At 48.6% G+C, this 10,787-nt stretch overlaps 1 protein-coding gene across 1 annotated transcript in view; it reads left to right on the forward strand.

Moving 5' to 3' along the window:
* The window catches only part of LOC102377805, an 8,290-nt gene extending 4,267 nt beyond the window's left edge, over window positions 1-4,023 (forward strand). The window contains exons 6-11 of the mRNA XM_025203393.1: window positions 1-94; window positions 653-735; window positions 1,050-1,144; window positions 1,364-1,445; window positions 1,623-1,767; window positions 2,506-4,023. The exon at window positions 1-94 is cut by the window's left edge and continues 72 nt beyond it. Of these exons, the coding sequence (XP_025059178.1) occupies window positions 1-94; window positions 653-735; window positions 1,050-1,144; window positions 1,364-1,445; window positions 1,623-1,767; window positions 2,506-3,445 (1,439 nt within the window). The 3' untranslated portion in view covers window positions 3,446-4,023. The remainder of the gene's footprint in view (window positions 95-652; window positions 736-1,049; window positions 1,145-1,363; window positions 1,446-1,622; window positions 1,768-2,505) is intronic.
* Window positions 4,024-10,787: the final 6,764 nt, after the last annotated feature.

Below are 10,787 nucleotides of genomic sequence, written 5' to 3' on the forward strand. Positions count from 1 at the left end.
GATCTCAGGCTGTGCCCATGCACCTGGCTCTTCCGCCCTCATCTGTCCTGTCGCCTCCTGTGCCTTCTACACCACTGCTGTCTTCTACAATTTGGTAAGCTTTGTAGTGGGAATCATACTTTCTACAAGGAATTTTAAGCTCTGCACTGTAAGTGTTTGTTTTTGTTTTTTGGAACAAGATTAGTGTCAGGAGGAACAGGAAAAATATGAAGATGGTCACTGAGTTGTAACTTGCCTCTGGGCTTCAGGCCCTGTACTGTACTGTGGCAGGCAGTTCTGGGGCCGGAGCAGTTTACTTCCTGACTGCCCTGGCTGTACTAGAGCAGCTGTTCTGTGCCTGGTATGTGGTGTTTTTTGGTGGTGGTTTGGGTTTTTTTTTTTTTCCAGCAGAAGTGGCAGCCTTTGGTCTCCTGATGGCATCAGAAAGCAGGGGGTTTTCCCCCCCCCCCCCAAGGACTGAGTCTCTGCACTGAGCACAGTGCAGAGCTGTGCCATGCCAGGGGGGCCAGAAATACTTGTCTTGTCCCTTGCTGTGCATAGAGACAAGGGGCCTCTGCAAAAAAAACAAAAAAAACCAAAAACAAAACAAAAAAAGTCTTCCAGGCCTTAAAGCTCATACCTGACATGCTCTAAACTGCTTCCCTCTCTCTAGGCACTTGTTCTCTAAGATCCCAAAGAAGTCGGCCACAAAAGCAGCTGCAGAGACCTCACCACAGAGAAAGAAGGAGGCTCATGGTATGTGCCAACAGTATACCTGTACCTGGCACTAGGTAGTGACCGAGGGCTGGGGGTGGGGAGAAAGATCTGGCTAGTAGACGCCCTGTCTCGGTGGCACATGTAATGCTCCCAACTGGAGTGCCTGTATGGCCTGGCCCAACAGAATGAATTTCTCCCCCCCGAGAGGGTTTGGATGAAATAACCTCAGCAAAATGAGGTTAGAAATGTGGTGAGAAGCAGCTCGAGTTCCTACCTCACCCAAACCAGAAAGCATTTTTCATCCACACAGGCTTTGAAAGGCCCTCTTCCACCCCTACCTCTCTCTCCTACAGGAGAACCTCTCTCTCCAAGGCAGAACCTGATGAAGGAAATGCTAGAAACCATCCGCCAAGGTGTCTCTCTAAAGCCAGTGTGCTTATCCAGAGAGGTAAGGGCTGGAATTACCCTGGGCCTATCTCCCACAGAGCAAACTTGATGGGCCCTGTTGCTAGATGAGGGCAAAGCCAATACAAACAGAGCGAATGCCAAAGGAATTAAATGGCCTTCAGTCTACTCTGGGCTCTTCACCAAACAAAGGGATGCTGCTAACAGTAGGCAGTGAGTATGGCATTGGACTCTGCCCTGACATCCTGCTGTCCTTTCAAAGGATGCGACATCCCAAGTGCAAGATGCATCCTCTTTGGAACATGAGCAGGAGTCTCCAAGCAAGGAAAGGAACTCTGAAACAGGTATGCATGAAAGGCATGCTGCTAAAACTCACAAGGGTGGTATGGACAAGCAACTGTTCTAAATAGAGTCTCCACTTTAAGAATATCCTGGAAAATGGGTCTACTATCACAGTGCCTCATGGGTGCATAAAAGTTTGTGCACACTGGTATCAAGAAACCCCGCTGTCTTGTTTGCAGTTGCCCCACTGGATTCTTGCAGCAGCCCAGCTGGTTCCAGCCAAACTCGTCAGCCCCTTGGGAGCTCCATCCTAAGAACTAACAATGCAGCCTCTCCTGGTCTGCCTACTGCCCAGGCTCGCAGTGAAATCAGCTGCCCAGACAGGTAAGACAAAGCTTTGCAAAATACCCGCAATAGATGTCTGACTGATGCTTGTGGCAAGAACTGAATTGGCTGAACCTTCATATGGACAGCTTCTAACTAGCTTCTCAAATGTAGAACAAATGTCTCTTGGAGTGGGTTTTCCAGAGAGAATGGTCTTAGCTAATGCCTGGTCTTAGTCCAACTCTATCCACATGAGTTTGCTTGTGCATTGATTTCTCTTTGGGGGGGGAAAAGGAGGTACATGAACACAAACACACTCCTGGCTGATTCTTGCTGCAAAATTTACAGATTTTGCAATTAGTAGATGAGCACTCTCTTATGGGGTAGGGAATAGGTTTACATGTTTACAAGGAAACTATGCAATTTAACGGTCTCCCTGCAGAAAGCTTTTTAGCTCTTTCCTCCAAAAGCAGCCCAAGTAGCTCCACTTCCTACTGAGAATCGGTGCATGCCTAACTTTCCCCTGTATACCTCTGAAATCTTTCTCATTTTATTGAACCTCTTTTATCAAACTGCATGTTTAAGTATGCAAAGTGTTCTCCAAAGCTGGCTGGAGGTGGTAGACACCCCATCAGATGAGTAAGACTTGCAGCTAGACTGTTGCATCCTCATCAGTGAAAGTCTCCCAAGGCTAGGTCCTTCATGCACTTTAATACTTGAAGCTGACTTGGCTGAACCATGTTCCATTTTGCCAAAGCTGTATACTATAAATGTGCTGTGAACCCTCTTGCACTCCAGGACACGGGAGAAACCTGGCAGAAGATCTCAAGACGATGATAACAAAGGGACCGGTGCCCTTCTGGAAACCGCTCCTCAAGGGGAAGGGGACCACCTCAAAGAAGAGAACTCTAGCAGCTCCCCAACCAGCTTGGACACCATTCATCAGACACTGGAGGATGCTGAAGCAATGGACAGCAGCACATCTCCAAGCAGCCAGGACCATCAAGCTGTGGAAGAGGAAAGCTGCAAAGATGAACCGCATGCAGAAGCTGTCACGGCTGGTGAGATGAGGGAGGAGATGCAGAGTGAAGCCCCAGCCAGCGTGATGGCTAAACCTCTTGGTGAAGGCTCTGGGGAGGTGGATCATGGAGCAGGCAGGGATCCTCTGAAGATTGCTGAGCTTAATGCCTGCAAGGATCTGTCCCTTCACATCAGTTGCTCAAAGGTGGATTTGCTGGAGGATGACAGAGGCCAAGACATGCATGGTGCACTAGTTGTCTCCTGCCTGGATGATGCTGATGCTCTAAAACGAAGTGCTGAACCAACCCTGCCTGCTCAAGAGTGTCCCAGCCCCGTGGTCTCCACAAGAACCCCAGGAGAACAGCCAGCCAGGAACCCTCTGGTTGCCTGTGATGTAGAACCTAATACCTCTCCAGAGGATGGAGACCTTGCCAAGGGAGAGCCTGTGCTTCCAGCTGGTTCCCATGTTGCTCTGGAAAGAAACTCGCCAGAGGGAGCAGAAATGGTACTGGAAGGGGGAGCTGGGGTCAGTGTTTCAACAGAACAAAGCAGCTCCCTAAAGGATAGCGCAGCTGCAATGGCTTTCTTGTTACCAGGAGCAAAAGGGCAGCCTCCAGCAGAGATGCAGCTGACTGCTGTGCCAGACCTGCTCTTGGAGGCTGGCCCTGTTGCCTCCTCTGACTCCAAGACCAGCCCTGTGGTCTTGGGCTCTCCTTGAGACTATGGGAGAAGTGTGTAGCCTAGAACCAGAGCAACAGCTCTCAGCAGTAGCAGCAGCTCAGCCTGGTTCTGAGACCTACTAGGACTGGGGGGGGAGGGATGGGAGTTGCCAGTTCGTGCAAACACTAAGCTATGCAGTCCTGAGGATAACAGAGGCACCACTAACTTAAGACCCTGTTTGCTGTAGAATGACTGGACTTTTCTTAGTAAATCTGAACTTGATCCAGATGCACATGCCATGAAAAATCGTGATGGGGAAACCTTGGCCTCCTTGCTGGATGCTTAAGAGCATAAAATGAACTGGCACAGTGTTTCCAAAGAATTAGTGGGTGGAGGGGGAGGAATCACTGGGGCTGGTCTCAACACTTTTGGCCTTCTAATGGCCCCTACAGATAGAAAGGCGTGTGTATTTTTAACCAATTAATGCAGCTTTATGCAAGCCCTTCTGGGATTTAATCAAGTTGGGGACCCCCTGGTTTTAATTCTGCAAGATGGCTGATTTGTAGACTGCCTGTCTTCTCAATGTAGCATTAAACAGTCCTTTATTGGACTCAAATAAAAGGTCTTTTTACACTTGTGCTTTCTCCCTGTCTCTTTAAACCTTCCTGTACTAGGTTGGCTTGCTTGCTATCCCAGAGCTTGCCACTGTAGGGTGCTGCTGTCTTTGGATTGGTGGGTGTGTTGCTTAGCTCTAAATCTATGTGGTGGTGTTTAATCCTTCCTGGAATTTCTGGGCATATCTGAGCCTGTGGACAGTGAGCTACTCAATGCAAAATGTCACTTCAATACTGAGACTTCTAGAAACTTGCTAGGGCAGGTCAAAGGCAGGAGCTGTCCTCATTCACATAGTAAAGCTGTCAATTCTTATTCAGAACTGCAGAGTTAGGCAGTAGGTCCATCTTGCCCAGTCTCCTGTGTCATACAGGGCGCACGCATATACACGTTCATTAATATACTGTAATTACAGTGTATTAAGTTAGTACAGGTAATAAACTTAATCCTCCGTAATCAGCGCTACTGCGCATTACTGCAGACTAACGCTTTTTTGTGTGATACGTGATGCCCATTGGACTAATGTACTGCATATTAGCACAGTTTTTGTCAACCACGCTAATGTGCAGTAGAAGTAGTCTAGTGGGCACTAAGTGTCTCATGCAGATGCACCCATTTTGGTAGAGAGGATGCTAAAGGGAGAGTGAACAGGGTGGGACCGGGGTTTGGTTTGGTTTGGTTTGGTTTTGATTTCCCCCACTCCTTATCCACTTACAGCCTCCAGCATTTAGGGTCTCGGAAGTTTTGATTTGGTGGCTCCGAACTCACACACTCAATAGCTACTCATGCACTTTCTCCAAAAATTTGTCCAATCCCACTTTTGAAGCTGGCTAAACTGTCGACTTCCATAGGGAGACTGATCACTGCAGCAGAAGAGACTTTCTGCTGCTGATGGAGGACAGGGTGGGACTTTGAGGGAGGGAGCTCTGCCTTGGGTATAACTCTGCTGACATTAAAACAATTGGGGCAGTAACTGTAGCCTAGTATTAAGGTGTGGGAGGGATGGTCACTTTGTTTCTGGGCTTCACTGCCCTTACCAGTCTGTTTGTGTTAATAAAGTCCAGTGTTGCCAGTCACTCAAGCCTTCATGTCCTCTCTACCTCCAGGGGAGAAAAAAGCGAGTTAAGTAAAGAGTTTTAATAAACACTGATTTTTAAGTCCTATTTTTCTCTGCATCTACAAATGCAAGACTTCCAGCAGTGAGTTCTGGGAATGCTACCTGATGTGATTCAGTAAATGCATTGTCTTTATGCTACTGCCAAGTCATTGCAGCTATCTCTTCAGTAGGATGGTATGCTGACAGCTATTACTTGTCTAGATTAAAAAATGATATGGAAACAAATGACTTGGTTCTAGGGTCTGGTGTTCACTAGGCCTAGTTCCTTCCAACCTCTTGTCTGTGGGAGTGATGCTGATAGAGCAATAGAGGCAGAGGCACTGTCAGTCAGCTGGACACATCTGATCCCTAACTGCTTCCACTTCAACCATACGCTCACTGGTGTGTGTGAAATCTCTGCCCTAGTAGTTAGCATGTGAGCTAGTAAGTCTGGCTGTGCATGGAAAAGCCATGCTGGCTGCTAGACAGATACTGCAGCTTTGCCATCAGTGGAGAGAAGTGCAGGGGGAACACAAGACTGTGATCAATACCCAAGCAGCTTAAAAAGCCCATGGAGGGCACATGCAATTTGAGGCTTTTTCTCCAGGTGAGAGACACCTTTCTGCAAGACTGCAAAGAAATATCCTTTCAGCCCTAGCTCGGTGCATCTGTGAGAAGTCAGGGAAATGCTGTGGGCACCAGTGTAAATGGGTAATGCTGTCCCTTTTTTCTTTGCACAGCCCCACAAAGCTGCCTGGGCCTCTTAATATTATTTCTATTGCCTCATTGAACAAGTGCATTACAGGGAGGGTGCTTAGCAGGATGCTAAACAAACAGCCCAATATTTCATTGCGAGGAGACAGCAGGTATCGTACTAAATGGGACATGCTGATCTTGCAGCTGCTGCCCTCACACATTTACATGCTGGTTTCTTAATATTTTTTTTAAAGTAATGATTAATGAAGGCTGCCCATGGGTCTTATCCCCTCAACCACCTGATTTCAGCCAGTCAGGTTCCTCCGCGATCCAGGGAACAGCTGTCGTCTCATTTAGGGAAGGGACAAGAACAAACATTCAGCCTGTTTTCCCCCACACCCTCCCCCTAGGGCTTTGGGTTTGTGCTAGCAGATGTAAGGCAGGGGATGTTGGTGGAGGGGGCTGGTGGCTTAGGAAAGTGGCTGCAGGTTATTTGCACATCAAAAGGCTTTGCATTCTGCCCTCTATGCTATCAAGGTGGTTCACTTTAATTGCAGTTTCAGTCTTTCTAAAGTGAGGCTGGCCATCTCCTTACTTGGGATCAGTTCTGATTCAGCCCCTGGTGATGGCCACCAGTTGGTGTAGCTGAAGCAGTGCAAGCATGGCCAAAATTAGACCAAAATTAAAAATCCCCATAAGCTGTCACATGCCTCAGAAGCCAGGGCAGCTCCAGTGGTGCAAATTTATAGCTACCCTTCTCCATGCAGCGAGCACTAGTACAAGTGTAGCAGTGGCTAAATCTGTGTAGGGGAGACCAGACAGAGTGCTGAACACAGACCCTTCATGAGAATCCTTCTGCAAAATGCACCAACACTATTGCAGGTAGTGCCAGCATGCTTTGCATGCAGATTTAAACTAAGCCTTGCTCTCTGACTAAAGTATGCTTCACTTGCCAAGAGGCTTAAGGACTCTGGAGGTGAACTGATGCACCTGTATCATCCCTAACTGCTGAGCCAACCAGGTGGGAAGTGCCTGGTCACAGTCAGCCCCGTCCAGTGCCAAGTCTTTGCAAACGGTAAGGAATCCACACGTGGGGGGTGAGTCATCTGAGCAAGTTGCTTGCCAAAGAGATGTGTGCGCAACTATGGTGCATGTCAGAATAAAGCTCCCAGCACTGCTCACCTTGGTCCTCTCCTCTAACCATTCTCCCAGAGGGCTCCTACATTTGCTTCCACTGCCACAGAGGTGCCATGCACCTTGGCCTAATTACAAGAGGATTACTGATGCCAGGGAGCTGGGTTTGCTTTGTAATGCTGAGAGCTTCTGCGGAGGGGACAGGCTCCAGGAGTATGGAAGGGTGCTTTCAAGTGTGAGCATTTAAATCCTATTGGGATGGGAGTAAAACAGCTAGTCTCACTCTTATGATCATACATTTGTCACTTATCCAAGCTGCTTCCTGTCCCTCCCTTCCCCTGACCTCTTGTGCCTTGTGCTTCTGTTGGGCTCACTCTGTTCTGAAGTGGCATTAATGATCTCCAGTTAGCTCATTAGAGCCAAGTTTCCAAGAGCTCTTGAGTTCTCCTTCAGGGCCACACTCTTGTCTTGTCCCACTCAACACCACTTCTGTTTAATCGCCAGGCAAATGCAATGCTTGCCCTGGTGAAGAGGAAGCAAAAATAGATAAAGATTTTAAAAGGCTCTTCCCATACAAAAGCAGCTCCTTATTTTTGGTACAAATATGGGCAGCAGGGAAGTTTCCAGGTATGTGAATTAGCCCAGCATTCGCCCCGGGGCCTGAATTTCTGTCTGGTGCAAGATCTTTTCATTATGCTGCTCATTCACTCCGAAACCCCCCTTTTCACTGACTGGCTGTGGCATAGAAAAGGCATGAGTACATACTAGGCCAGTCCCCTTGGTTGTTAGAGACTGACCTGTCCAAGTAGGCTCTTCTTGTATGATGTTCTGTATGGTACAGGCTGCAGTCTCTGTATGGGTCCATAATTCAAACATGCTGATGCACTCGACCTAAATGAATTGGGATAGGGGCCCCTCTCAGGCACACCTAGGCTGCCAGGGCAGTGGGTCAGGCTGTGTCTGCTTGGAAGCCAGCAGGGCAGCCGAGCAGAAATGTTATTTGAAGATATTGTAACAGAAGATACACTTCGGGAAACGCGTGCAAAATGTCTCCTCCCTTCTTGGCTATTTGCAAAGGCTCTAAAAACAAACTCCCCAGGGCCCCAGGCAGTGCAAACCCAGCCAGGTTTTCCCTGGAAAGCAGCAGCAGCAGGAGGCAAGTATCCAACATGAATACCTGCCTCCTACTCTGCCACCTTCTCAGCAGGGGATGCCTGTAAACAATGCCTCTCAAGGAGGGGACTGGCACTGCCATGCTGAGTCAATCTGGCACCAGGCTCATAGCAGGGGAAATAGTGCTGAGGCCTCTCAAATCCAGCCTGTCCCTCCCCAGAATGAGTTCAGTGGAGCGAACAAATGAGAAATTGCTCATGATATGTAATTTGCCTCATTTGCATCTCCAGTACCTCCCCCACCCCCAACTCTTGCCTTTAATAGGAGGCAGTCCAGGAGCTGTCACTCCCAGAGCTGTGCCATACCTGAGTGATGGATCATGGCAGGAAAATTGTCCTGTTATTTTTGGTGCTGGGAATATAATTTGCTTCACCTGTCACTTATTATGAAGGCTGCTTAAGTCTCAATTACCCATGATTGTGGAGGGGGAACTGAAGAGAGGGGGAAGCTCTGCTACATGTGGTTGTTGCTCGTGGACGATTAGGATGCTTTGCAGATCCTATCAGCCATTATATCCTACTCTAGAGCTGTTGTTTTCATTGTTGGTGTCACTGAGCTGCATCTGATACACACACCGTTTAGATCTGTGAAACAGTCAGATCCGTATAGTGCAAATAGGCTTGGAGTAGATCTGACTCAGGGAAAACAGCCTGTTAAACAGTCAAAACATGTCCTCGGCTTTAGTTAAAGCATTTGATTCTCTCCCTCCCTCCCTCCCTCTCTCTGTGTATGTATTTTCTTTTCTGTCTCCATCATAGGACAGACTGAGCAGGGGAGCCCAGGAATCAGGGAGAGGTGTGGAGAAGGGGCAAGTGGTCTGACTGTAAATAGGCTGACACATACCTAGTTATACCCAGAAAGCCTTATTGAAACAAGTCCCTTGTAACTAGAAGTGAATGGGTCCTTCAGACCAACTTGCTTGAAACCAAGGTCCTTCCTGAAATGTCATGTGCCCCAGTTGTGTGCTGTTTATCCAGTAAAGCAATCTGAGTTTCTCTGGCTGTCCTGCGGCTGTGGTTGAAGCGATACCTGCACCCGTGTCTAGATCCTGCAAACTTTTTCTGTCACAGGTAAATTTATGCATAATCAGGACTAGTGAACTCGGTGGGATGACTAATGTTTAAGGCTCTATCGCTATGAGGATCTTTTTTATAAATACTAGAGCTGTTGGCATATTACACCAACAAGGTGTTCCCAGTCTGGACTCAGTTATATTGGCAAAGGTGCACTTTTACTGAGCTAATTAATCACCTCTGACAAGCCAAGTAAACTATCCAGATAAAAGCACAGTCTTGCTGGCATAGCTGTGCGGGTTTGGCATGGCTGCACTTTGTGTATATGACCAACAGAGCCAAGCCAGGCAAAGCTCTGCATCCTAGACCAGTAGTCCCCAACCTTTTTAAGTAGATCACCTCTGGCATTTAAGAGCAACCCAAGATCTACCGTGCGCCCCCGCCCAGTCTGTGGGGAGGGAAGTGGGGTGGCAGATTGAGGAAAAAATTATTCGGGGGCATGCCTACCCCACAGGTAAGTCCCACCCAGCTGGGGCCTCACTCAGCTTACTCCTGCTCCTGCCTCTGTGGCACTGTCCCTCACTGCTGAGTCCTTGATGTAGCCCCCGCTCCTTGCCTCCCCCACGGACTGGCCTGCTGGGCTGGAGCGCATGCGTACATGCATGCGGGCACTCAGCCCCCCACCCCAGGCTCGGATCTACCGCAAGAGGCTCTGAGATCTACCAGTGGATCAAGACCCACTGGTTGGTAAGAGTGTTTGCAAGATTGGGAGCCTAGACTGAAATGCGAATGAGAAGTAGTGTGTGCCTGTGGAGATGTAGAGGTAGCACGCCGAAACCTTCTGGCCTCATTTCTCCATTGCCCTGCATCTTTATGCACAGCAGCGCAGCCAGTACAGTCTGCAGTTGGCAGCATTCGGCCTGCCTTTGCGCTAGAGTAAAGGACTGCAGAGGGTGCAGGGCGGTAGAAAACCAGCCCCTTGTGTGCATCTCTTGCTCAGTTTTGCAGGTAGCAGATGGGAAAATGGATGCTTCCAATAACTGAGTCACAGCCCTAGCGGGTGGCTTCCGCCCAGGCAGAAGGGATGTGAATAAAGAGGTGTGTGTGCGAGAGGAACAGCATCTGTCATTAACAAAGATCCCAGTCTGGAATCTTTGTTAATCTGAAAGAGAATCAATAAATCGGGTGTCCCTTGGGTTTAGCACTTCCACTTTCATTACAAACCGGAATCACAGCCTCATAGTCTCATAAGCCAAAGCCAGGGGAGTTCCTGCAGTGTTCACCTCATGTATTCATCCTTCCAGGGAGGTGATGCCAGCATATTGGCTCCCCTCCCCAGGAGCTGCTGCCGTCTCCTCTAAGCAGCACAGCGCTCTACTGCACAGAAGGGGAAAATGGAGGCAGCTGGTTGAACAGCATCCTGTTTCCAGAGCCCCTGCAAATGAGGGGGCTGTGGCCTGCGACTGAGGAGAAAAGAGGGAAGGCAGTCGAATTATTTGGCACAAGGGGCTTTCAGAGTGGGGAGGGCCCATAAATGAGGACACAGGTGAAAGGCATATTGGGTTATTTGGGGGTGCAGAGTAGGCAGGAATATTTGACCTGCTAATTTCCCTCCTGCACCTCTTTGGAAAGTCCAAGGAATTTTTAAGTGCTTATTATTGGAGATGTGCAAACCT

The sequence above is a fragment of the Alligator sinensis genome, unplaced genomic scaffold, assembly GCF_000455745.1.
Source record: "Alligator sinensis unplaced genomic scaffold, ASM45574v1 scaffold98_1, whole genome shotgun sequence".
Classification (NCBI taxonomy): domain Eukaryota; kingdom Metazoa; phylum Chordata; order Crocodylia; family Alligatoridae; genus Alligator; species Alligator sinensis.